General features: G+C 58.6%; 1 protein-coding gene across 2 annotated transcripts in view; it reads right to left on the reverse strand.

The window, feature by feature from the left end:
- The window catches only part of Eif2ak3 (eukaryotic translation initiation factor 2 alpha kinase 3), a 58,108-nt gene that overhangs the window by 6,296 nt on the left and 24,781 nt on the right, over nucleotides 1-27,031 (reverse strand). Inside the window, exons 2-13 of one of the 2 annotated variants that reach the window (XM_047538006.1) lie at nucleotides 22,536-22,730; nucleotides 21,901-22,037; nucleotides 19,326-19,560; nucleotides 19,049-19,211; nucleotides 17,005-17,145; nucleotides 16,351-16,473; nucleotides 15,473-15,693; nucleotides 12,358-12,470; nucleotides 7,243-7,365; nucleotides 5,917-6,066; nucleotides 4,210-4,990; nucleotides 1,677-1,844 (exon numbers count right to left, since the gene is read on the reverse strand). In XM_047538006.1, the coding sequence (XP_047393962.1) occupies nucleotides 1,677-1,844; nucleotides 4,210-4,990; nucleotides 5,917-6,066; nucleotides 7,243-7,365; nucleotides 12,358-12,470; nucleotides 15,473-15,693; nucleotides 16,351-16,473; nucleotides 17,005-17,145; nucleotides 19,049-19,211; nucleotides 19,326-19,560; nucleotides 21,901-22,037; nucleotides 22,536-22,715 (2,535 nt within the window). In that variant the 5' untranslated portion in view covers nucleotides 22,716-22,730. Of the gene's footprint in view, nucleotides 1-1,676; nucleotides 1,845-4,209; nucleotides 4,991-5,916; nucleotides 6,067-7,242; nucleotides 7,366-12,357; nucleotides 12,471-15,472; nucleotides 15,694-16,350; nucleotides 16,474-17,004; nucleotides 17,146-19,048; nucleotides 19,212-19,325; nucleotides 19,561-21,900; nucleotides 22,038-22,535; nucleotides 22,731-27,031 lie in introns of those variants that run through there. The other variant, XM_047538007.1, reaches the window with a different exon arrangement.

Consider the following 27,031-nt stretch of genomic DNA (forward strand, 5'->3'; position numbering starts at 1 on the left):
ATGTGACAAGCGTTTCCTTCGGGATGAGCAACGTGTGGCAATACTTCAAGAAGCACCGGCAGCGTCTGCTGCTGTGCGGGAGTTGGCTCTCGCTGAAACGAGCTCTGTGAGAATCTGCAGCCGCCCCGGGAGCTCCCTGGCTGCCTGGCACTCGAAGCTTTTCTGGCTAGACGCCCGTGATGGCGACCAGGGTGACTTTCTTGCACTGTGTGATGAAGTGTGACCGACTGTGAAAAAGTGGCATCGCTTAGGGACCCAATCATTTCCAAAGTCGGGAGAGCACTACAGAACCACGCGCAGGTGGAGACTCCCTTAAAGTCCACGGTGGACCCAGAACGTTAAACTGACAGTACAAAGTGCGGCCTGAGCGTACACTGTGTGAATGACTTTTCCTTTTTGGAACCTGGGGTTGAACCCAGGGCATTTTACCACTGAGCCACGGGGTCTCACAAGTGTCCCAAGCTTCCTTGCACTTGTGATCCTCCTGCCTCAACCTCCCGAGTAGCTGGGATTACACACGTTGTACCACTTGTAAATAACTTAAGAAAAGTCATTTTCTGTTAGAAAAAGGTGTGGGTTCTCAGCTATTTCTGCAACTATCGCTTGCTTGATGCGGTGGTGCACACCTGTAATCCCAGCAGCTTGGGAGGCTGAGGCAGGAGGATCTCAAGTCAAAGCCAGCCTCAGCAACAGTGAGGTGCCAAGCAACTCAGTGAGACCCTGTCTCTAAGTCAAATATGAAAAAGGGCTGGAGATGTGGCTCAGTGGTCAAGTGTCCCTGGGTTCAATCCCCAATACCAAAAAAAAAAAAAAAAAAAACCAACAGTGCTTCCTCTTCCATCTACTCATCTGTGTGAGGTCACATTTTCTTCATATACTTCAGCCAAAAACCACATGGCAATGGACTAAATGCAAAAGCAGATATGACAATCTAGCTTTTTTCTCCCATATTTTATTGGTGCATTAAAATTATGGAATCTAGCTTTTATGAGTCAGATTTTAAAGAGATTTGCAAAAATTTAAACAAATGCCACTCATCTGATTTTTGTTTTGGAAAATATTTTTTCATAAAAGTATCTCAAGATGTGATGGGCTGAATATCTCAATGGAATGAATAAAGCTTCATAAATTTTTCAGCTTTAATTCCTACTGTGGAAAACACTGCTAGATAAACTTCTGTGAGAGAAGGCGTGGGTTCTCCCGGAAGGACGAGCCTGGGCGCCAGGCACAGATGAGCCTGTGCCTGCAGCAGCCTGGTGGGCACCAGCTCTGGCCGCTGAAGCTCCCGAGTCCTGACGGCCACAGCTTGGGCCCCATCCAGCTTGCAGTCCTGCCCTCTGCAGACCAAGCACCCCAGCCCACTGTTCCAGCCACCCACGTCCTGCCACGGCCACCAGAGGGCAGCCGAGCCAGGACCGCCAGGACTCAGGCCGGGCAGGGGGTTCAGTCACCCACATCCTGCCACGCGCACCAGAGGGCAGCCGAGCCAGGACCGCCAGGACTCAGGCCGGGCAGGGGGTCGCTTTGGGCGGCCTTGCTGCAGGCAAGCTCAGGCTCAGGGGCGAGGGCTGCCCGGGTGGTGTTCTAGACCCACCCCAGGTTGCCCGGTGCTGGGCTGCCTGCACTCCTGGGTGTCAGACTACAGTACTGCAGGCGGTGGGGACGGAGGGACTCACCTGCTCTGGGCTCATGTACAGCTTGGTCCCCACTTGTCCCGTGTGTGTGGCGTAGGCTGGCATCGGGGTCAGGACCGTCCGCTCGTCCTCGTCCTGGTCCATCGCAGTCACTAACCCGAAGTCTCCCACCTTGACCACGTCGTCCACTGTGAAGAATATGTTGGAAGGCTGCAAGACATGCGGAGGCGGCGCTGGAGTGAGCGCGGGGAGGAGCGGCGGGCCCGACCCCGAACAGCGCTGCTGGCTGGAAGGCAGCCGCCCGGCTGCTGTGGCACACGCCCTGGGACTCACTGAGCGTCAGTTCGCACCCCGAGGGAGCCACTCCTGAGGGCTCAGTGTGCTCAGTCCTCAACCTGCGGGCAGCCAGGACGACGCTGCCAGGACCAGCGCGAGCGGTCCCCGCCACAGAACCCGCGGCTGTGGGTCCATCGCGGAGTGGAACGGAGGCCACCCGGCTGGCAGTGGCAGGGCCCCAGGGCCTGTGCTTCCCTGCGGCCCACTTAGCCCGTCCTTGCTTGGTGGTGGCTAAGCACTCCAGAGTCGAATCCTTCCGCTGGTGCCTGAGCGCGGGACACAGGCGACCCGCCCGGAGGGAAGGGAGCCCCGCCCCTCGCGCAGCGCTGCAGGACTACCCTGCACTGAGTTCTGAGCTGGCACAGCTGGCCCACGGCCCAGGGGCTCCTCCACGCAAGGTGCCAGCACCAAGTGCACCCTTTCCTCCCTCGCAGGTCAGGCGCAAGGGAGTCCCTGAGCTGCAGCAGCGGCTGTGGGAAGACGGCGAGTCCTTCCTGATTTCCAGCCGCCACTGCGCAAGGGTGAGATCTTGACTTTGAAGCAACGAAGTGACTGTGTGTAAACGACCCTGCAGACTTACAGGCAACACCGGCAGGCAGCTCTGCACACGACCCGTGCCAGAGGCCACGCGGACGCTGCCCCTCCCTGCACCCTCCCATTCCGACCCTCCCTGGCGGCTCCTGGCTTTCCAGTAGCTGTGCGCTCACCTCTGTGCCTCCCAGGGAGTCCTGAGCACAGCAACCCGGGGGGCCGAACCCTCCGTGGAATCCCATTCCCTGCCAGGAGAGCCTTCGGGGATGGGTCTGCACCCTGGGTGGACCAAGTGGAAGGACCCCAGGACCTCCCCAGGACCTCTCCTGGAGGCACAGAACACTGTATCTGAGGAACTGGGAGGCCAGGGACAGAGTCCAAGACTAGGGGCAGGCAGATTAACTTCTTGGCTATTTTTCTGGTGCACATACAAACACAAAAAAATCTTTAGACAACACTGTAGCATTAAGCAACTAGTCACCAGCATCTTGTCGACAGTATAAAATCAGAAGAATGTTCATTGTTACTGAAAATGAAACTGTCTTTCAACTTGCTGGGCTTGTGTGGCTGTGGGAGGGCAGGCGGCGTGGTGGCACACACCTGTAATCCCAATGGCTCAGGAGGCTGAAGCAGGAGGACTGTAAATTCAAAGCCAGCCTCAGCAACTCAGCTGGGGATGTGGCTCAGAGTGCCTCTGAGGTCAACCTCCAGCACACACAAAAAAGGAGCACCTGTGTGTGAGCCAGCTGGTGGCCTCCTCAGGTCCAAGGGCCTCCCTCTGTAGGCTGCCCCTCCACTCCAGCCTCCACTCTGGACTCCTGACGCAGGGCAGAGCCATCCTGGACCCATCTAAGTCACTGCGCATGGGGACTACATCTAACCAACGACTGTACTGAAGTGGGAACTCTTTCTAATTTTTATTCCTATTATCTCCCAATTCTTAGAATTCATTCAGGAATGTTAAAACCTACTGCTGACTTCAGAAGAAAATTACATTTGTCCCAATAGCTACTTTGGTGCTTGCAGCTAAAGTCTATTACTCAAAATAAAATTAAACCTATTAGGAATTTAAGCCATCTCATTAGAAAAATATTTCTAATAAAATATTTTAAATTTCAAATGTTCATACACCTACTGTCGACTACTATGAGCATGTGGAACGAGGCAGAAAGTAAATAAAACTTGTGGATTCTTCCAGAAACACTAGGGAAACGCGGCTTGGTTCAGGAAGCAATCCCGGCAAGCACGCATGCTGCGCTGCTCCGCCACCTAACTAACACTCGGCCACCAAAGCAATGGCCGGCTGCAGGCTCTGGTCACCTGGCCAGCGTGTCCTGCCCCTCTACACCCAGCTTCTCCCCCAGAGTTCCCTCGTCAAGAAACAGGTGCCCCACTCAGAGCTGGCCGGTGAACAGACTCCTCCTTCCACGGGGGTCCCTCCCGGGGCCGCAGGGGCACGTGTGCAGCGGTCACGCAGAGCCATGCAAGGCGGGTACAGCTGGGGGGCAGTGCGCCTCTTCCCCCACAGTCTGGGGAACACCTGCTCCGGCAGGCCGCAGGAACGCATTCCAGGGTGGAGGGTGGCCGCCTGAGGCTCTCCAGCCGCCGGGCGCCACTGCGCCCCCTCGGTGCCTCGCACCTGCCCGTTCGCAGGCCCCCCGGGAACCCCAGGCGAGGCAGCTAGATCCTGCGGCCTCCAGACACCGACCTTGAGGTCCCTGTGCATGAGGCCCTTGCCGTGCAGGAACTCCACGGCCTCGGCAATCTGCAGGAAGATGTGCAGGCACGCGCCGCGCTCCCTCTCCTCCAAGGTGCAGCGGCGGTTCAGCCAGTCCTTGAGGGTCTCCTTCCTGCACAGCTGCATCTGGATGTACAGATACACCTTCGGGGAGCTGGGCTGCAGTTTCTCCGCCGTGCTCCTGGAGAGATCCAAGCTGAGCGTGGTCGGTCTTGGGGGAGAGACGGACAGGGTGGCTTCGGGAGATGACCTGCTGCCGGAGCACTGGAAAGCTGCCACTCTGTGCGCAAGGAGGCTGCCGATGCGCAGTCGCTGCGTCCCGCGCCCTTCCCCGCTGGATGCGTTGTCGCAGCCGGAGTCCTCGAAGACGATGGAGGAGGAGGTCCGCTCCCCCGGCCTCGCGGCGGGGCGCGCCTCCGAGGGACGGGGCACGACGGGGTGCCCCCCGCCACTGCCGCCGGCAGGGCCGCCCTCCACACCCCGGTCCGCGAGGAGGTGGTCCTCGCGGCCGCTCGGCGCAGCCCCCGACCCTCGGGCGTCGCCGAGATCCACGTCCGAGAACTCCAGAGGAGAGAACCGGCTCTCAGAAGAGCTGGTCTGGCCGCAGGAGATGCCCACTGAGAAAGACGCGCTTCTCTGCGGCGAAGGAGCGATGACTTCGACATGCTCTTTTGAGGAGAAAGGGTCCATTCTGCGAATTTTAACCGAGGGTGCGTCCAGCAGGCTGGGCGAGCTGAGCGGCCACTCTGTGCTGCGAGTGGGAGAAACAGGCGGATGAGCACTCACCAGGGTCTGAGCCGCACCTGCCCCCGCCGGGCCTGGAGGGGCGCCAGGCCCGCACAGCCCACAGACGGTCAGAGCAGCGCAGGCCTGGGCACTGAGGAGGCCAAGGACAGGACTCCCGGCTCTGCAGCCCTGGCCAAGGCCCAGCACTGTCTGCACTGGGCCCCTCCCCGGGTTAGCTACTTGGAATCTACAGTGTGCTTAACAGGGACCTGGGTGGGAAGCGAGGGGAGTCTCACCTGGTGTGGGGACGCTACCTGCACGCGCCTCGCTTGCTGTTCTGGTTTGGTTGTTTTCTTGTTGTTGTTGAACCAGGGGTTGAACTAGGGCCCTTAACCACTGAGCCACATCCCCCAGACCTTTCTATTTGTAAGTTCCCAGGCTGGCCTCAGACTTTCGACACTCTTGTCTCAGCCTCCAGAGCTGCTGGGATTCCAGTGTGCACCACACCTGGTACCTGTTCCTCTCCCGCAGTTTATAAAGGGCCCCCCTTCCTACAGCTCGTCGCAGCTACCGTGGAAATGTCTTCAGGCCACTATGTTTATGTGGCTTTTTTTTTTTACTACAAATAGTTCAAAACTATTTAAAAGGGATTTGTAAATTGTTAACTGCACAGAGAAAAACTAAATAAAAAAGTTTTTAATAAAAGAATGGAGGGAAAGAAAAGCAGCTAATGCCTCAGGTTGCAAAGAGAGCCATGAATCCCTGAATCGCAATGCAAAGGGAACTCTTGACTCAAAATTTGAAAAAAGAAGTCTCATTTAACAGGTGGCAAGAGAATTTTCCAAACCCAAGCACAGAACTCTACTGTTTTCTTAAAAAAACAAGACCCCCTGAACTTATAGAAGTGAGCAAAAAACCAGCCAGAAGAGTGCGTGAGCTCCAGGCCCTCACCTCTCGTCCTTGAGCCACACTTCGTCCATCTTCTCCTGCCACTCCTCGGGTGGCGCCTCCAGCCAGGCGTTGAAGTACCTGACGATGCCCGGGTGCTCCAGCTTGGCCAGGGCTTTCACCTCCCGCATGACCTTCTCTCTAGCCAATTCCCTGGAACAGAGAGAAGACGCTCAGCGCCGCCCACATCTGCAGAAATACTCAGATCCAGTAACGGAAGCGGAATGATACAACAGACATCCCCCTGGGATCCGAAATGAGGGGCAGATGCGTCAGCCCAGGGGATGATTTTGCAAAGCTGTGCAGTGAATCCTGCATTTCAAAACGCACTGGCATCTACTTAGCGTTTCTTTTCCTTCCGGAAGTAAGTACTACCAACACAACTGTCGCCTCACTCAAATCGAGCCTTTTGACAGGCTAAAAATGTATCACCATAGACGATGTTCTTAGCAACCTGGGAAATGCTGAGGCCATCACGAAGGAAGCCACAGACCAAACTGCCTGTTGGTAAACTGATAACGGGAGAAATCAAAGGAAGACTGAACGTTCGTGGTGGCCAAGTGTTCTGAATACTTTTCTTTTCTTTTTAGGTGGACACAATACCTTTATTTTTATGTGATGCTGAGGATCAAACCCAGGGCCTCACGCACGCTAGGCAAGTGCTCCACCAGTGAGCCACAGCCCCAGCCCTTAATTAATACTTTCCCTGTTTGCTAGTTTTTTTAGTGGTGCTGGGATGGAACCCAGGGTCCTGCACATGGTAGGTGAGGTGAGTGCTCTACCAACTGGGCTACGCCCCTGGCCAGAGGTGTTTCAGAGGCTGTGCTCTGTTAAAGCCTACGGTCACCACCCGTCCTGGGGGTGAGTCCACAGCAGGCTTCCCGAGCAGGTGCAAAGCCCTCAGGATGGGTCACAGCCCTGCAGCTGGCTGCCCAGCAGCCTGCAGCCAAGACTGGCCGCCAGGACCGCTTGTCTCTCCAGACGCTCTGCCCGGGAGTCAGCTCCCAGGCTGCCAGAGCCCGCTGAGCTCTCTCCAGTGGTCAAGAGCCCAGGAGGGACGCCCTGCCCGGGAGTCAGCTCCCAGGCTGCCCGAGCCCGCTGAGCTCTCTCCAGTGGTCAGGAGCCCAGGAGGGACGCACTGCCCGGGAGTCAGCTCCCAGGCTGCCCGAGCCCGCTGAGTGGTCAGGAGCCCAGGAGGGACGCCCTGCCCGGGAGTCAGCTCCCAGGCTGCCCGAGCCCGCTGAGCTCTCTCCAGTGGTCAGGAGCCCAGGAGGGACGCCCTGCCCGGGAGTCAGCTCCCAGGCTGCCCGGGCCCGCGAGCGCCACTACCTGTTGGGCAGCCGGATCCTCTTGATGGCGTAGTTGCAGTCATCCACCTTGTTTCTAGCCTCGAAGACGACGCCGAAGCCGCCCCGGCCCAGGCACTGAACAGGCTCGAAGTCTGCCAGGTAGCTGGAGAGACAGAAGGGCTGGCTTAGGAAGCTGGCAGCTGCTCACCAGCTCGCCGTGCGGTGAGGAGCAGTCCAGTCGTGATCCACAAAGACGCGTGGGCCCAGCAAACTCCTCTAATAAGTAGTGGAGTCTGGATTCTATGAATTGCATTTGTAGCTCTTCTGTTCATGTAAATGAAACAAACAAAACCTTATATATTTTCTAGGGAAAAAAAGCCAAAAATGAAAAAGCTGTTTAATTGGGAAGCTCTCATTAATCACCCATTCCTATGGAAAATGTATTTCTGATGTGTCGTACACCATACTTTCTATCATCTACCAAAACACCACATTCTTAATTCTCTAAACTTCTATGTTCTCCATTTTATGCTCAATGTAAATGTATTTTAATCTTATTTCATTACATGTAAATGTTATGGAAAAAAATACAGTCAATCCTATTCAAGTACTTTTTATTTATTTATTTATTTGTACTGGGGATTGAACCCAGGGGTGCTCACCCCCTGAGCCACATACACAGCCCTTTTTAATATTTTATTTAGAGCCTGGGTCTCACTGAGTAGCTTAGGGCCTTGTTAATTGCTGAGGCTGGCTTTGAACTTGTGATCCTCCTGCCTCAGCCTCCCGGGCCACTGGGATTATAGGCTGCACCCCCAGGCCTGGCTTCAAGTACTTTTTTGGCCAGAAATCTTCAGGAGCCAAAGCCTTGGTGGGCAGTGCTGCCTCGAGTCCAGGTGCTCAGCACAGGTGCCCATGAGCTGTCGCTGTCACTCACTCCTGCAGTCAGTGCTGGGCTCACTGCTCTGCCTGCGGGCTGCTGGGCACCTGGTGAACCCCGTCCTTCCTCCTTTCCGTCTTCTCACTGCTCTGGAAAGCTCTCCTGGACCTGCCTGTGGTCCCACGGGGCCCTGAGCCCGTCAGACCTGAGCTGAGGTGCAGTTATTGAACTCTTGTCTCACCAGCACCACAGGGTCAGGAGTGTGGGAAGGCCTTCGTGTTTGTCTTTCCAGAAAGTCAAGGTCTGATGACGTGTGCAGTGAAGGCACACAGGCTGTGGAAATCGTTCCAGCCTCAGGGGCTGCACGGTCCCTGACCAGGTGAGGTGCTGCTCCAGAAAGTGAGTCCATACTAATTTAGTAGCTGCCTCAGCTGCTTAGAACTTGGCATGAAGGAGGAGAAGCTGCAGATCCCAACCCTCCCTGGGCCAATTAGCTTCCAGAGAATCAGAGTGATGATCTGCACTCCTACAAATAGCAGTCCAGGAGTCTCCTATAGCCTGCGCCTGGAAGCCAGGGCCCACCGCTCCCGCCCTATTCTGGGGCACAGAGCTACCCTCCAGATCGCGTCTGTCACAGGTGGTCACAGACCTAAGAGTGTAAGCGTCATCTTGTCTAAGGTCCCAGCTGATGAATGGCCAGGCCGAACGATGAGGACCGAAGCAGACCTTGCTGCTCAGCAGTGCTGAGGACATCGCGGACAAGGGCCCCCAGGGTTGCGTTGCCCAGCAGCGCCCTGTTAACGCCTCACAGCTGACGAAGCTGAAGGTTGCTGCAGGCCTGCAGGACACCATGCCAAGCTCTCCCCTCCCCGCCCCGCCTCTAAATATCTTGCTCTCGGGATCCAAGAGTTGACCCGGATGTGACCTTGTTGACCACACTCCCTTCAACCACCGCAGCCAGCGTCCGCCCCAGGGCACGGCTGTGCCTTGGGTGATCCCAGGGACTCGGTCCTCGCCTGGAAGCCGCAGCTGCACAGGGCACACGCTCTCGCCGGTCAACACTGTCCTGCGCACCGCCCTGCTGGCTCGGGGGTGCAGTGCGAGGGGCCCTCCTTCTCCTCCCACTGTGCAGGCGCTGGGGCCACAGACCTGCGGCCAGCATCTGCATCAGCAAGGGTACAAGACTGGCCCAGGCCAACTGTGTGTCACCGGGTCAACCGTGTCCATGGAATTCGGTGGTCTTACCGCCGCGCCCCCGCTTCTGCTAATCTCCTCTGCTGCTTTTAAAAGCACCTGATCGATTAGCATTCCCCCCAGTCTCCTTCCTACTGCAGACAGAATGAAAGGTGAAATGAGCAACAGAGTTAAAGGAGCATCTGGAGATGTCCCTCCTATTCTAACACATACGGTGATCACCAAGCCGATCCCCAAGACAGAGACTTCAGAACTCAAAGAAAGACTGAAATCCCAAACTGCCCCACCTCCACCCTGGGGCAGAGCGGGTTCCAAGCCCTGGCACCTGAGGATCAGGTCTGCCTGCCTGGCCTGCAGAGCCACTGCCCCACCTCCACCCTGGGGCAGAGTGGGTTCCAAGCCCTGGCACCTGAGGATCAGGTCTGCCTGCCTGGCCTGCAGAGCCACTGCCTCACCTCCACCCTGGGGCAGAGTGGGTTCCAAGCCCTGGCACCTGAGGATCAGGTCTGCCTGCCTGGCCTGCAGAGCCACTGCCCCACCTCCACCCTGGGGCAGAGTGGGTTCCAAGCCCTGGCACCTGAGGATCAGGTCTGCCTGCCTGGCCTGCAGAGCCACTGCCTCACCTCCACCCTGGGGCAGAGTGGGTTCCAAGCCCTGGCACCTGAGGATCAGGTCTGCCTGCCTGGCCTGCAGAGCCACTGCCCCACCTCCACCCTGGGGCAGAGCGGGTTCCAAGCCCTGGCACCTGAGGATCAGGTCTGCCTGCCTGGCCTGCAGAGCCACTGCCTCACCTCCACCCTGGGGCAGAGTGGGTTCACAGCCCTGGCAGCACCTGAGGATCAGGTCTGCCTGCCTGGCCTGCAGAGCCACTGCCCCACCTCCACCCTGGGGCAGAGCGGGTTCACAGCCCTGGCACCTGAGGATCAGGTCTGCCTGCCTGGCCTGCAGAGCCACTGCCCCACCTCCACCCTGGGGCAGAGCGGGTTCACAGCCCTGGCAGCACCTGAGGATCAGGTCTGCCTGCCTGGCCTGCAGAGCCACTGCCCCATCTCCACTCTGGGGCAGAGTGGGTTCCAAGCCCTGGCACCTGAGGATCAGGTCTGCCTGCCTGGCCTGCAGAGCCACTGCCCCACCTCCACCCTGGGGCAGAGCGGGTTCACAGCCCTGGCACCTGAGGATCAGGTCTGCCTGCCTGGCCTGCAGAGCCACTGCCCCACCTCCACCCTGGGGCAGAGCGGGTTCCAAGCCCTGGCACCTGAGGATCAGGTCTGCCTGCCTGGCCTGCAGAGCCACTGCCCCATCTCCACCCTGGGGCAGAGCAGGTTCCAAGCCCTGGCACCTGAGGATCAGGTCTGCCTGCCTGGCCTGCAGAGCCACTGCCCCATCTCCACCCTGGGGCAGAGTGGGTTCCAAGCCCTGGCACCTGAGGATCAGGTCTGCCTGCCTGGCCTGCAGAGCCACTGCCCCACCTCCACCCTGGGGCAGAGTGGGTTCCAAGCCCTGGCACCTGAGGATCAGGTCTGCCTGCCTGGCCTGCAGAGCCACTGCCCCATCTCCACCCTGGGGCAGAGTGGGTTCCAAGCCCTGGCACCTGAGGATCAGGTCTGCCTGCCTGGCCTGCAGAGTCACTGCCTCACCTCCACCCTGGGGCAGAGCGGGTTCACAGCCCTGGCACCTGAGGATCAGGTCTGCCTGCCTGGCCTGCAGAGCCACTGCCCCACCTCCACCCTGGGGCAGAGCGGGTTCCAAGCCCTGGCACCTGAGGATCAGGTCTGCCTGCCTGGCCTGCAGAGCCACTGCCTCACCTCCACCCTGGGGCAGAGTGGGTTCCAAGCCCTGGCAGCACCTGAGGATCAGGTCTGCCTGCCTGGCCTGCAGAGCCACTGCCCCACCTCCACCCTGGGGCAGAGTGGGTTCACAGCCCTGGCACCTGAGGATCAGGTCTGCCTGCCTGGCCTGCAGAGCCACTGCCCCACCTCCACCCTGGGGCAGAGTGGGTTCCAAGTCCTGGCAGCACCTGAGGATCAGGTCTGCCTGCCTGGCCTGCAGAGCCACTGCCTCACCTCCACCCTGGGGCAGAGTGGGTTCCAAGCCCTGGCACCTGAGGATCAGGTCTGCCTGCCTGGCCTGCAGAGCCACTGCCCCATCTCCACCCTGGGGCAGAGTGGGTTCCAAGCCCTGGCACCTGAGGATCAGGTCTGCCTGCCTGGCCTGCAGAGCCACTGCCTCACCTCCACCCTGGGGCAGAGTGGGTTCACAGCCCTGGCACCTGAGGATCAGGTCTGCCTGCCTGGCCTGCAGAGCCACTGCCTCACCTCCACCCTGGGGCAGAGTGGGTTCCAAGCCCTGGCAGCACCTGAGGATCAGGTCTGCCTGCCTGGCCTGCAGAGCCACTGCCCCACCTCCACCCTGGGGCAGAGTGGGTTCCAAGCCCTGGCACCTGAGGATCAGGTCTGCCTGCCTGGCCTGCAGAGCCACTGCCCCACCTCCACCCTGGGGCAGAGTGGGTTCCAAGCCCTGGCACCTGAGGATCAGGTCTGCCTGCCTGGCCTGCAGAGCCACTGCCCCACCTCCACCCTGGGGCAGAGTGGGTTCCAAGCCCTGGCACCTGAGGATCAGGTCTGCCTGCCTGGCTTGCAGAGCCACTGCCTCACCTCCACCCTGGGGCAGAGTGGGTTCCAAGCCCTGGCACCTGAGGATCAGGTCTGCCTGCCTGGCCTGCAGAGCCACTGCCCCATCTCCACCCTGGGGCAGAGTGGGTTCCAAGTCCTGGCAGCACCTGAGGATTAGGTCTGCCTGCCTGGCCTGCAGAGCCACCCGCCTCACCTCCACCCTGGGGCAGAGTGGGTTCCAAGCCCTGGCAGCACCTGAGGATCAGGTCTGCCTGCCTGGCCTGCAGAGCCACTGCCCCATCTCCACCCTGGGGCAGAGTGGGTTCCAAGCCCTGGCACCTGAGGATCAGGTCTGCCTGCCTGGCCTGCAGAGCCACACTTTTAAACACAGCTAACAAGACCCTGAGCTCAGGCCTGGGGTCCAGCGGCCACCGTCTGCCCCACCGCCTGCTGCTGTGCGCACACTCACCGAGACACGTATCCTGAGCTCTTCGCGTCGCCTCGGCTCCTGGCACCGGCCTGGTCACTTGTGCAGTCATACTTATTTTCAGTTTGACACTGAGTTTCAGATTCCTTCCTTTGCTGATAAGGTAAGAAAGAAAGTCACTACCAGGATGACCTGAGCTCCAGTCAGTACGGTCTCAGGTTGTAAGAGCACCAAAACACACACGGACTCAGAAAACAAAACCACCACAAAAGCACCACACTCAGCTCTTCCCTTCACCACGTTTAAAAAATAAGCTCCTTTCCAAGAGCCATCCACTGGCCTCCGTGCGGCTTTCTGTACCACGAGGGTGCATCCCGTGTGTGCTAACACGTAACACGTGAGGAGACTAGGGATAAAGTGCACATGGGTGTGGACAGACTCTCGGACAGACAGACTCCTCTTTCCCAGCTAATTCTGTCGTGGCTTCACCAAGTGCCTCTGGCCACAGCACCCCGGGCTGGGCACTCTCCTTCTGTCGTGGCTTCACCAAGTGCCTCTGGCCACAGCACCCCGGGCTGGGCACTCTCCTTCTGTCGTGGCTTCACCAAGTGCCTCTGGCCACAGCACCCTGGGCTGGGCACTCTCCTTCTGTCGTGGCTTCACCAAGTGCCTCTGGCCACAGCACCCTGAGCTGGGCACTCTCCTCATCAACCTCCCTCCAGATCCAGAGGATGCGGCAGCACTGTGGTCAGGGGACCACTGTGGCCCCCGGTCTCAGTCACCAAGTCTTCCAGCACTGAGCTGTCAGCACCAGGGCAGCCGGCGTCACCTACACACTCCGCTCAGCAAGGTGGCGTGTCGTCCCAGAGGCAGGGAGCCCACTCAGCCAGGAGGTAGGAAGGCCCAGGACGCTTAGGGACTGCAGGGTCAGCAGGGCAGGACAGGAGAGGAGGCGGGTCAGAGGCAGTAGCTCCCGGAGGGAGGGAAAATTGGACAGGGAGGGACGGGCACTGGTGAAGAAGTGTGTAGCAGGTGGAGCAGGCGGCGAAACCTTACAGAAAGGCCAGTCCTTACCCTGACAGCCACGAGGGTTCCTAACCAGGCTTGGTTTCCATTTATTTATCTATTCTTACGTGGTGCCGAGGATTCAGGCCAGGGCCTCACACGTGCCAGGCAAGCGCTCACCCCTGAGCCCAGCCCCAGCCCCCATACCCAGGGTTTTAAAGCTGAGAGTCAGGTGTGGACCGTGCACTCGACCGCAGCCAGGAGAGGACCGGGCCGAGTGACCAGGGAGAGCAATTTCAGTGTGTGTGTGTGTGTGTGTGTGTTCCAGAGAACCGGAAATAGGGAGATGGAGAAGATGACAATTTTGGGACATGCAGGAGGAAGGCTGAGGCAGGACTGGTGACTGATGAGAGAGCAACTGGCCCTGGTGATGGCACGGCTGAGCAGAAGGCTGTGGCTGGCCATTCGTGTGAACAGGCAGCCTGAGGCCTGCTCCCCGGGGTTCCTGGTGGCTCCTGCTGGGAGCTGCTCTAGAGAACGGGATCCCAGGACCAGGTCCCCAGCAGGGGAAGGTGTGCCTAGGGAGGTGCAAGGTGCCCAGTGGGGTGCCAGAGGGCAAGGGCTGGAGATGCCCACTGCATTAAAAAGATCATCCAGATCTCTGCAGGAGAGCCACCGCAGGGGCAGGGAGCAGCCGGCCGGCAAGCGGTGGTGTGTGTGTGTGTGTGTGTGTGTGTGTGACCAAAGCAGTGTGTGTGTGTGTGTGACCAGAGCAGTGTGTGTGTGTGTGTGTGTGTGTGTGTGTGAGAGAGACCAGAGCAGTGTGTGTGTGTGTGTGTGTGTGAGAGAGACCAGAGCAGTGTGTGTGTGTGTGTGTGTGTGAGACCAGAGCAGTGTGTGTGTGTGTGTGTGTGTGTGTGAGAGACCAGAGCAGTGTGTGTGTGTGTGTGTGTGAGAGAGAGACCAGAGCAGTGTGTGTGTGTGTGTGTGTGTGTGTGTGTGAGAGACCAGAGCAGTGTGTGTGTGTGTGTGTGTGTGTGTGACCAGAGCAGTGTGTGTGTGTGTGTGTGTGTGACCAGAGCAGTGTGTGTGTGTGTGTGTGTGACCAGAGCAGTGTGTGTGTGTGTGAGAGAGAGACCAGAGCAGTGTGTGTGTGTGTGTGTGTGACCAGAGCAGTGTGTGTGTGTGTGTGTGTGAGAGAGAGACCAGAGCAGTGTGTGTGTGTGTGTGTGTGTGACCAGAGCAGTGTGTGTGTGTGTGTGTGTGTGACCAGAGCAGTGTGTGTGTGTGTGTGTGAGAGAGACCAGAGCAGTGTGTGTGTGTGTGTGACCAAAGCAGTGTGTGTGTGTGTGTGTGTGTGTGTGACCAGAGCAGTGTGTGTGTGTGTGTGTGTGTGTGAGACCAGAGCAGTGTGTGTGTGTGTGTGTGTGTGACCAGAGCAGTGTGTGTGTGTGTGTGTGTGTGTGTGAGAGAGAGCAGAGCAGTGTGTGTGTGTGTGTGTGTGAGACCAGAGCAGTGTGTGTGTGTGTGTGACCAGAGCAGTGTGTGTGTGTGTGTGTGTGTGTGTGAGACCAGAGCAGTGTGTGTGTGTGTGTGTGTGACCAGAGCAGTGTGTGTGTGTGTGTGTGACCAGAGCAGTGTGTGTGTGTGTGTGTGTGTGTGTGTGAGACCAGAGCAGTGTGTGTGTGTGTGTGTGAGACCAGAGCAGTGTGTGTGTGTGTGTATGTGTGTGAGACCAGAGCAGTGTGTGTGTGTGTGAGACCAGAGCAGTGTGTGTGTGTGTGTGTGTGTGAGACCAGAGCAGTGTGTGTGTGTGTGTGTGTGTGTGTGTGTGACCAGAGCAGTGTGTGTGTGTGTGTGTGTGTGTGTGTGACCAGAGCAGCCAGCGTCAGCGGCACAGGACAAGGTCCCACGGTGGCAATGGTGTTGCCGAGGGCTTACTGCCAGCCTTCGGCTTCCCGTGCCCTGGGCCTGCGGGACGAAGCACAGGCGGCCAGAGCGCGCGGCCTGGGGCACCCACCATGCAAGGCCGGCAACGCGTCCCCGCAGCGCCTCCTCGCGGCCAGGCGGTGCAGGCCGCCGGGACTTGAGGGTGAAACCCGCCGTCCGCCCCCGCCCCCGCCCACAGCACCACCGTGCGCTGCCGGCTCACCCGGTGCAGCTGAGGGTGGAAGAGTCTGCGCACGATGAACGTGGTCGCTGCGATGCAGAACAGAATGGTCCCCACGATCTCCTTCCACCAGTGCAGGAGGAGAACGGGGTCCTTCCTGCGCATGTTCTTCGGGTAGCTGGGGCTGTCCAGGAACCGGACGGTGATCTGCGTGCTCCGCTTGCTGCGCTCCCTCTTGTAGTACGGCAGGTAGTAACCGTTATCTCCAGGGAACATGGAAAGGGGTTTAGGATCTTAAGGGGGACCAAGACGGGCGTCTCTCTGTCACACACCTTCCTTTGCCTTACTTTTTCCTTCTCGCGGGGATCGAACCCAAGGTCTGATGCGTGGTGGGCAAGCGCTCTACCACTAAGTACATACCCCACCCTTAATTTTCCTTAAATATAGGCATTTTCCTTTGTGACATAAGCATCTTAAATTTTCTTTATATTAAATAATAATATTAGCAAAAAATTTAAGGGCCTCCCTATTCATGACCTCATTACTAATTAATCCAATCATTTCAATGCAAGAATCAGTGCTTGGTCTTCCTCCGAGATTTTTTTTTTGGGGGGGGGGAAGCGTACTAGGATTGAACGCAGGGACATTCTGCCACTGAGCTTCATCCCCAGTCCCTTTTATTTTATTTTTAATTTTGAGGCAGGAGCTCACTAAACTGCCCAGGTTGACCTCGAACTTGTGATCCTCCTGCCTCAGCCTCCCAAGTAGCTAGAATTATAGGCATGTACCACTGTGCTGGGCCCAAAATATTTTTCTATGCTCCAATCAACCTCCCTTCATTTTAATTCTATTAACTAATCTCAAGTCCTTGAATAAGCCAAATGCAACTGCATCTTCCACCCAGGAGAAATCGCACCTACCATAGGGGTACTGAAGGACTGAGAGTGCACCGTTGCTGTACTCTTCGTGAGAAAACTTATCATTACTCAGACACTTGTCGAATTCGTCAGAGCCTACCAAGACAGGAGTTCTGGAAGGAGAATCTGCAGGAAGAGAAAATGTCGACTGCTATGCACTGATGGAAACGCACGTGCCCAGTCACCGAGTGAGCTCACATGCGGACGCAAGTCACACAGGGCCCGGGGTTCCTGCCTGCAAAGGCACGCCATCTGCAGAAGCACCGAACTCCTGCGGTGAGCAGCAGAGACTCGAGGAAGGCACAGAGGTGATAAAGGGAGGCACCTGTCACCTGAGCTCAGGTCATTATGGGTCTGTGTGACCACCAGCAGATCTTTTACCCGAATATTCTTAATATAAATACTTTAAGAGCTAAGCATTAGTTTGGCATAGTCAGTGAATTCGAGTTTTTCTCAGAGAAAGAGTTTATTAACACTTACTTCTATAGAAACAACTAAATGATCGTTAAAATTCACTGTCAACAGCTGAAATGCCTTCCCAATTACTGGTAAAATATATGGTATATAATAACTCATCTCTGCAATATTCAAAATTAGAGTAAAGACAGAATGTACTCAGTACTTTAACAGTATTTATAAAGTGTGTAATTCACTTACGGATTAAGGGTTTCCACTTGATTGTTGGCAAAGGAATGATCTCATTTCCACTACTGACAGATTCCAAGGCCTTGGGATTTGCAGGAAACTTTTCTGAAATCCGGACTGAGGACTGCAGGTACAGCTGGCCTCTGTACATTCCTGAACCAACCAGAACACTGTCCATCAGGCCAACGATGTTTTTAAGAGATTCACTTTGATTTACAAAATCAGCTCAGTTCCAGGTGTCTGCATGCTACACAGCAATCTTCAAAGAAGAAAGATGGCAGAAGCCTTAAATTTGACTCCACAATTCCCAAGAAAAATGGGAGAGTGGGCACAGGCCCTGCACAGTGCTTCTCGCTGAATCAGAGCACATCTCCAGAAATCCCAGGAGAGCCCTGCAACAGGAAGTCCAGAACCAGGACGTCCCTGCTGGACGTCCCGACCAACTAGGAGCAAGCTGTGGACGTCCAGCCCGAAGCCGTCACCCTACGTGTGGCATTTACTGGACTGAGGCAGTGCACACAGCAGCACTGTTGATTTTACAAGCATTTACTGACCCTCACTACTTCAAGCAATCAGAGTCAAGAGTTCTCGAAACTAGGGGGCTAGGGATACAGCTCAGCTGGTAGAGTGCTTGCAAGTACAAGGTCCTGAGTTCGATCCCCAGCACCGCAAGAAAAATAGAGTTCTCAAAACTTACTAAAGGCTCTTTTTTTCCAAAATAGATAACTCTTGCTTTTGTACTGGTTCTTTTTAGTGGTACATAACATTAGGACTCATCCTGGCGTATCCACAAAAGCTCTGAGGTAATCGGCTGATTCAGTCCCCAGTACTTCCTCTTCCCTCCCTCCCATTCCTTTCCTACGACTCCACTGGGTTTTTGTTGCTGCTGTCCTCTCACACGCCAGCCCACGGGCTGTATCCTGACACTCCATGCACACGTGGAGTGTGGTGTCCCACTCTGTGCTTGGACCTGGTGTGCTTACCCTGGTCGTGTGCTCATACGTGAACACAGGACAATGATGTCCAATTCATCCTGTCTGCCCCTTCCCGGTCCCCCACTGCCCCTTGTCTAATCCACTGAACCTCTGCTCTTCCCACCCTCCATGTTGTGAGTCAGCATCTGCGTACTGGAGTGACATTCAGCTCTTGGCCTCTTAGGATCAGCTTATTTCACTTAGGATGATATTCTCCAGTCCCATCCATTTCCCAGCAAAGGCCATGATTTCGTTTTTCTCTGTGGCTGAGTAACATTCCATTCTGCGTATGTACCATGATTTCTTTATCCTTCATCTGTCAAAGGACACCTAGGACAATAGCTTAGCTATTGTGAATTGAGCTGCTACAAACATTGATGTGGCCATGTCACTATAGTATGCTGATTTTTAAGTCCCTAAAGGCTTTTTCTTTTCTTTTTTTTTGTACCAGAGACTGAACTCATCAGGGGCACTTAACCATTGAGCCAGCACTTCTTTGTATTTTATTTAGAGACTGCGTCTCACTGAGTTGCTTAGGGCCTCACTAAGTTGCTGAGGCCATCCTTCTGCCTCAGCCTCCTGAGCTGCTGGGATTGCAGGATGCACCTCCGTGCCTGGCACGCCTAAAGGTTTTTTCAGTTACCCAGAAGCACCCCATATGTTTTTGTTTTTCAGATTAATTATATGGACACATGAAAGAAAAACAAAATCCTAATTTTTTTTTGATATGGAGGATTGAACCCAGGGCCACCGAGTCACTGAGCCATATCACCTTTTAAATATTTTATTTAGAGACAGGGCCTCACCAAGTCACCCAGGCTGGCTATGAACTCGGCATACTCCTGCCTCAGCCTCCCAAGCTGCTGGGATTACCCTGACTTTCAGGTGGGAGCAGACGGGCTGACTCGGGCTGGTGAGGAACTTCACCATGACACAGCGAGACCGTCTCTGCGACTTTCCAGGACAGGTCTCGGATGAAAGGAAGGTGGGAGTGCAGTCAGAGGTCTCGGAGCTGCACGCACAGCGCAGAGCACTCAGGGCTGCCCCCGGGCGCCATCGGAGGTGGGAAGCCGCTCACTCACCCAGGTACACGCTGCTCTCCGTGGCCCCTCGGGCAGCTTCCACGATGTCCTCCTCGTCCTCGGACCCCTCATCTGGGGACGCGTAACTCGTGTCGTCAAAGAGGCTGATGGGGATGACTTTGCCGTCCCTGACCAGCCAGGCCGACGCGATCGGAGTGCAGAACTGAGCAGGACGGAGGAGACCAGGGGTGAGACCAGAGGGCCACCTGGAGCTGCTGTTCCCTCCCCCGCAGGTGGCCGCCGGCCAGGGCAGACGTCCAGCCGGGGCTCTGGGTACCTGGTGCTCCCACTCCAGGTGTCCTCCCTTCTTACTGAACGCCACGACCTTCCAGTCGGCCACCGAGACCTTTATCACCGTGTCCAGCATGGCGGCTTCCTGCTCGTCCACATCTGAAATAATCTTAGACTCTTCTTTGTTTCCACTGGGTCTAAAGTTGCTTTCAATAAATCCGGCTCTAGTTTCCATGTCTGGAATATACCGAAGTTCAAAGTGGCCAACACTGAAATTCCACCTTAAATTTACAAAGGTGTGTTTTAGAAATTCACGCTTAAATACAGGAACCAAACAACACAGAACTCTCCCGAAACCCAAGAAGCAAATGCACAATTTTGTGAAGAGGAGAACCAGCCAAGATGTCAAAACACTCTACTGTCATGTAAATCTAAAAAGAACAAATAAGAAGTAAATAAACCTCAGAGGCACCATTCTAATTAAATGATCAAAGTTAGTATTAACTAAAAATCCAAAAACCACCACCAATAACCAAAACCCAGCCAGCACTCTGGAAAGGGGTGCTCTGCCGCTGCCCGCCACAAGTCGCAGGAGGGCGTCCTGACCCTGCTCTGGGGAGGAGCCGGCTGTGCAGGAGTCCCTCAGAGGTCCAGTACGCTGCCACCTGCAAGCCAGGAGGCCCTCCTTAGCCCAATAGAGCCGCCCCAACGCGAGGCCATGCAGCCTCCCAGCCACCAGCACAGCTGACCGTGGGCAGAGGTCAGTGCCTCCGTGTGACCAGCGCAGCACGGGAGCGGAAACCCACCCACTGTGGACGAGCCCAAAACGGGCGAGCCGATGCCCGACCTCCCAGAAGGAGGCCTGGCCTGCAGCGCCAGGGTCCTCCCGACGGGCTGCAGCCAGCTCTCACCCTTTCCTGCAAGGCAGCGACTGAGGGCCCTTGGAGGCAGAGAGGACAAACGGGACCTCGCTAACTGCTGTTTGGACGGGCCAGAAGCCCGCAAAGAAGGAATAGAAGGAACCGATCACGCAGGAGTTGGAGCTCAGAGGAGGACGGTCATCCTACAGCTGGGCTGCGACCAGCCAGGAAGCCACCTGCTGGATGGAGCTGTGGGGGCGCCAGGCCCAAGCCCAACTGACCGCCCAGCTCCTGGCTCCTGCCACCGAGGCTGCTTCAAACAACGTCCTCAAGCTAAGACGCGCTCCTACGCGGCCACCGGCCTGCAGCCCGGGCGAGGTCCAGGCCAGCCTGGATGAGCGGGAGCCCCGCATTTCCCTCAGGAGCGTGGTGGACTTCAAGGGCAACAGGGGTCACAGAGCCTCTACCAAGGAGCTGGCGTCCTGGCCGAGGTTTACACAGACCAGGCCACCGCCCGGCGCCACAAGGACCAGGCCACTGCCCAGCGCCGGGCACCACACAGACCAGACCACATCCTCACAGACCGGGCCACACCCTCACAGACCAGGACACGCCCACAGACCACGCCTCACCCTCGCAGACCGGGCTACACCCTCACAGACCAGGACACGCCCACAGACCAGGCCACACCCTCGCAGACCGGGCCACACCCTCACAGACCAGGACACGCCCACAGACCATGCTACACCCTCGCAGACAGGACACTCCCACAGACCAGGCCACACCCTCACAGACAGGACACACCCACAGACCAGGCCACACCCTCACAGACAGGACACGCCCACAGACCACGTCACACCCTCACAGACCGGGCCACACCCTCACAGACAGGACACGCCCACAGACCACGCCACACCCTCGCAGACAGGACACTCTCACAGACCAGGCCACACCCTCACAGACCGGGCCACACCCTCACAGACAGGACACGCCCACAGACCACGCCACACCCTCGCAGACAGGACACTCCCACAGACCACGCCACACCCTCGCAGACTGGGCCACACCCTCACAGACCAGGACGTGGCCACAGACCAGGATGCGGCCACAGACCACGCCACACCCTCGCAGACAGGGCACTCCCACAGACCACGCCACACCCTCGCGGACTGGGCCACACCCTCACAGACCAGGACACGCCCACAGACCAGGCCACACCCTCACAGACTAGGACACACCATCACAGACCAGGACAAACCCTCACAGACCAGGCCACACCCTCACACCCTCACACCCTCACAGTCCAGGCCCACCCTCACAGACCAGACCACACCCTCACAGACCAGGACACACCCTCACAGACCAGGACACGCCCACAAACCACGCCACACCCTCACAGACCAGGACACACCCTCACAGACCAGGACACACCCTCACAGACCAGGACACGCCCACAAACCACACCACACCCTCACAGACCAGGACACACCCTCACAGACCAGGACACGCCCACAAACCACGCCACACCCTCACAGACCAGGACACACCCTCACAGACCAGGACACGCCCACAAACCACGCCACACCCTCACAGACCAGGACACGCCCACAAACCACGCCACACCCTCACAGACCAGGACACACCCTCACAGACCAGGACACGCCCACAGACCACGCCACACCCTCACAGACCAGGACACCGCCCTCACAGACCACGCCACTTCCCGACTACACGCAGACCAGGCCACCGCCCGGCACCCACTTCTCACTGCCGCTGCGAGGTCCCACTGCCCGCACGGTCTTCTGGGTGCGCTGCAGGAGCAGGATGTCCTCCTCCTCCTCCTCCAGCTCATCGCTGTCCCATCGGCGACAGCCCAGGGCAGAACAGATGTACCGCAACTGCAAAGAGAGATGTCAGGGAGGCCAGGCTGCGACGACAAGGCAATGGGGGTCGGGGAGACGGGGAGACGGGGAGACGGTGTCCAGCACCGAGAAGCATCGGCTGGATCGCTGCCTCCTAGGGGCGTCCTGTCCACCTTGGCAGTCCCAGGACACTCACGAGGGAGTGTGGCGCTCTAGGGGACCCAGCCAGCCACTGCTCCCGACATCATGTCACTATGCCCTGTGGAGGCTACTCAGCCGTCAAAACGTGGAGCCACGGGGGCCCCAGGAACGCTGCCGGGACCTCACACTTGGAAAACGATGTCTGCACACGGAGCAGGACACGCAGGACCACGGCCACTACCTGCCCTCCTGCTGATCCCGACCCTGTCCTTCCAGCCGCAGGGCGTCTGAGCCTCTACTCTCTATTTCCAGTTCTCCTGTGACAGCCATGCTGTCCTCAGGGGACAGCCAGGCCACCTGGACGGGTGAGCTGGTCAGGAGACTGCCACTCACCTTCCCACTGTACGCACTGAGTCCATATGTCGTGAGAGATTTTCCTCCAACCAGAACTACGTCGTCTCCGAACTTGTAGGAAGCTTCCAGGAGAGATTCCACGGTGAAAGGAACCGTCTCCATGCTCTCCCGGTCCCGGTCCCACTGGAACAGGTCCCCGTCCAGGGAAGGAATGATCATCTTATTCCCGAACACCTAAAAGGGAAGCCCGCTTTGAAAAGGTCGTCTTTTTTTCTTTTCTCTCCGGTGCTGGGGAGAACCCAGGGCTCACTGGGCAAGTGCCGGCCACCGAGCTGCAGCCCGGCTCCTAGCCAGACAGGGTCTCGCCAAGTATCTGAGCTGGCCGCTAGCTTGAAATCCTCCTGCCCCAGCCCTGGGGCTGGGGCCACAGCCACACCCACTGGCCCGTGGGCCATGACCTGAGGCATGGCACCTGAGCTCCTGAGCAGCACAGGAGCCCGCAGCCCACCCGCCCAGTGCCCTGAAGACCTGGCAGGAGCCCCCAGTGTGCACACCACAGCAGCCAGGACGCGACTTCCTCAAACTGCCATCATGACCAGCTGCCAAGAGAGTCCGGGAGCCCAGGAGGCCAGGAGGCTGCCACAGCTCCGCAGCCTCTACCTCAGCAGCGGCAGCGTGGTTCCCAGGGGTGACGCACAGTGTGTGCCAGGCCTGTTTTATCCAGGCCCATCACGGCCGCAGACTCGGGTGCAGGGAAGTCGTGTGACCTGGGGCCCAGCCTGCTGTCACTGGCTCCTCTACCAGCTCGGCCAGGCATGGTCACCGGCATCCTGCTGCACCGCTCGGGGTCCTTCCCACTTAAACAAGGGTCAGGGAGGCCCATCGCCGGCAGTCTGGGGATCGGGAGAGACCAGAGAGGCTGGACTCGGGCATCAAGAGGGGGCGGCACAGTGGACATGCAGGCAAACGCACGGGGACCAGGACATGGGGCTGTCCACGGAGTGCTTGCGTCAGTGGTACTAAGACAGCAGTGGCTGGGGCTGGCAGAGGGCGGCCTGAGGGTGGCCCCACTGACCACCACACTGGATCTGGGACCCTGCCACCAGGAGGCCCTGACACGGAGGCACGAGGACAAGAACAGCGGGCAGGTGAGGCCAGGGCAGGAGAGCGGGGGTCCTGCTGGGCAGGTCAGCGACCAGGAAACAGGCTCCGTCCAGAAGAAAGGGCCACGCAAGGGAGTGGGGAGGGACAGGCCAGGACAGTGGGGAGGGACAGGTGAGGACAGTGGGAGGGACAGGTGAGGACAGTGGGAGGGACAGGTGAGGACAGTGGGAGGGACAGGTCAGGACAGTGGGAGGGACAGGTGAGGACAGTGGGGAGGGACAGGTGAGGACAGTGGGGAGGGACAGGTGAGGACAGTGGGGAGGGACAGGTGAGGACAGTGGGAGGGACAGGGGCCAGGACAGTGGGGAGGGACAGGTGAGGATAGTGGGAGGGACAGGTGAGGACAGTGGGAGGGACAGGGGCCAGGACAGTGGGGAGGGACAGGTGAGGACAGTGGGAGGGACAGGTGAGGACAGTGGGAGGGACAGGTGAGGACAGTGGGAGGGACAGGTGAGGACAGTGGGAGGGACAGGTGAGGACAGTGGGAGGGACAGGTGAGGACAGTGGGAGGGACAGGTGAGGACAGTGGGAGGGACAGGTGAGGACAGTGGGAGGGACAGGGGCCAGGACAGTGGGAGGGACAGGTGAGGACAGTGGGAGGGACAGGTGAGGACAGTGGGAGGGACAGGGGCCAGGACAGTGGGAGGGACAGGTGAGGACACTGGGAGGGACAGGGGCCAGGACAGTGGGAGGGACAGGTGAGGACAGTGGGAGGGACAGGGGCCAGGACAGTGGGAGGGACAGGGGCCAGGACAGTGGGAGGGACAGGTGAGGACAGTGGGAGGGACAGGGGCCAGGACAGTGGGAGGGACAGGTGAGGACAGTGGGAGGGACAGGGGCCAGGACAGTGGGAGGGACAGGTGAGGACAGTGGGAGGGACAGGTGAGGACAGTGGGGAGGGACAGGTGAGGACAGTGGGGAGGGACAGGTGAGGACAGTGGGAGGGACAGGTGAGGACAGTGGGAGGGACAGGTGAGGACAGTGGGAGGGACAGGGGCCAGGACAGTGGGGAGGGACAGGTGAGGACAGTGGGGAGGGACAGGTGAGGATAGTGGGAGGGACAGGTGAGGACAGTGGGGAGGGACAGGTGAGGATAGTGGGAGGGACAGGTCAGGACAGTGGGAGGGGCAGGTGAGGACAGTGGGAGGGACAGGTGAGGACAGTGGGAGGGACAGGTGAGGACAGTGGGAGGGACAGGGGCCAGGACAGTGGGAGGGGCAGGTGAGGACAGTGGGAAGGACAGGTGAGGAGAGTGGGAGGGACAGGGGCCAGGACAGTGGGAGGGGCAGGTGAGGACAGTGGGAGGGACAGGTGAGGACAGTGGGAGGGACAGGTGAGGACAGTGGGAGGGACAGGTGAGGACAGTGGGAGGGACAGGTGAGGACAGTGGGGAGGGACAGGTGAGGAGAGTGGGGAGGGACAGGTGAGGAGAGTGGGGAGGGACAGGTGAGGACAGTGGGAGGGACAGGTGAGGACAGTGGGAGGGACAGGTGAGGACAGTGGGGAGGGACAGGTGCCAGGACAGTGGGAGGGACAGGTGAGGACAGTGGGGAGGGACAGGTGAGGACAGTGGGAGGGACAGGTGAGGACAGTGGGAGGGACAGGTGAGGACAGTGGGAGGGACAGGTGAGGACAGTGGGAGGGACAGGTGAGGACAGTGGGAGGGACAGGTGAGGACAGTGGGAGGGACAGGGGCCAGGACAGTGGGGAGGGACAGGTGAGGACAGTGGGAGGGACAGGGGCCAGGACAGTGGGAGGGACAGGTGAGGACAGTGGGGAGGGACAGGTGAGGACAGTGGGAGGGACAGGTGAGGACAGTGGGAGGGACAGGGGCCAGGACAGTGGGGAGGGGCAGGTGAGGACAGTGGGGAGGGACAGGTGAGGACAGTGGGAGGGACAGGTGAGGATAGTGGGAGGGACAGGTCAGGACACTGGGAGGGGCAGGTGAGGACAGTGGGAGGGACAGGTGAGGACAGTGGGAGGGACAGGTGAGGACAGTGGGAGGGGCAGGTGAGGACAGTGGGAGGGACAGGTGAGGACAGTGGGGAGGGACAGGTGAGGACAGTGGGGAGGGACAGGTGAGGACAGTGGGAGGGACAGGTCAGGACAGTGGGAGGGGCAGGTGAGGACAGTGGGAGGGACAGGTGAGGACAGTGGGAGGGACAGGTGAGGACAGTGGGAGGGACAGGTGAGGACAGTGGGAGGGACAGGTGAGGACAGTGGGAGGGGCAGGTGAGGACAGTGGGAGGGGCAGGTGAGGACAGTGGGAGGGACAGGTGAGGACAGTGGGAGGGACAGGTGAGGACAGTGGGAGGGGCAGGTGAGGACAGTGGGGAGGGACAGGTGAGGACAGTGGGGAGGGACAGGTGAGGACAGTGGGAGGGACAGGTGAGGACAGTGGGAGGGACAGGTGAGGACAGTGGGAGGGACAGGGGCCAGGACAGTGGGAGGGGCAGGTGAGGACAGTGGGAGGGACAGGTGAGGACAGTGGGAGGGACAGGTGAGGAGAGTGGGAGGGACAGGTGAGGACAGTGGGGAGGGACAGGTGAGGAGAGTGGGGAGGGACAGGTCAGGACAGTGGGAGGGACAGGTGAGGACAGTGGGAGGGACAGGTGAGGACAGTGGGAGGGACAGGTGAGGACAGTGGGAGGGACAGGTGAGGACAGTGGGGAGGGACAGGTGCCAGGACAGTGGGAGGGACAGGTGAGGACAGTGGGGAGGGACAGGTGAGGACAGTGGGAGGGACAGGTGAGGACAGTGGGAGGGACAGGTGAGGACAGTGGGAGGGACAGGTGAGGACAGTGGGAGGGACAGGGGCCAGGACAGTGGGGAGGGACAGGTGAGGACAGTGGGGAGGGACAGGTGAGGACAGTGGGAGGGACAGGTGAGGACAGTGGGAGGGACAGGTGAGGACAGTGGGAGGGACAGGTGAGGACAGTGGGAGGGACAGGTGAGGACAGTGGGAGGGACAGGGGCCAGGACAGTGGGAGGGACAGGTGAGGACAGTGGGGAGGGACAGGTGAGGACAGTGGGAGGGACAGGGGCCAGGACAGTGGGGAGGGACAGGTGAGGACAGTGGGGAGGGACAGGTGAGGACAGTGGGAGGGACAGGTGAGGACAGTGGGAGGGACAGGTCAGGACACTGGGAGGGGCAGGTGAGGACAGTGGGAGGGACAGGTGAGGACAGTGGGAGGGACAGGTGAGGACAGTGGGAGGGACAGGTGAGGACAGTGGGAGGGGCAGGTCAGGACAGTGGGAGGGGCAGGTGAGGACAGTGGGAGGGACAGGTGAGGACAGTGGGGAGGGACAGGTGAGGACAGTGGGGAGGGACAGGTGAGGATAGTGGGAGGGACAGGTCAGGACAGTGGGAG

The sequence above is a fragment of the Sciurus carolinensis genome, unplaced genomic scaffold (assembly GCF_902686445.1).
Source record: "Sciurus carolinensis unplaced genomic scaffold, mSciCar1.2, whole genome shotgun sequence".
Lineage (NCBI taxonomy): Eukaryota > Metazoa > Chordata > Mammalia > Rodentia > Sciuridae > Sciurus > Sciurus carolinensis.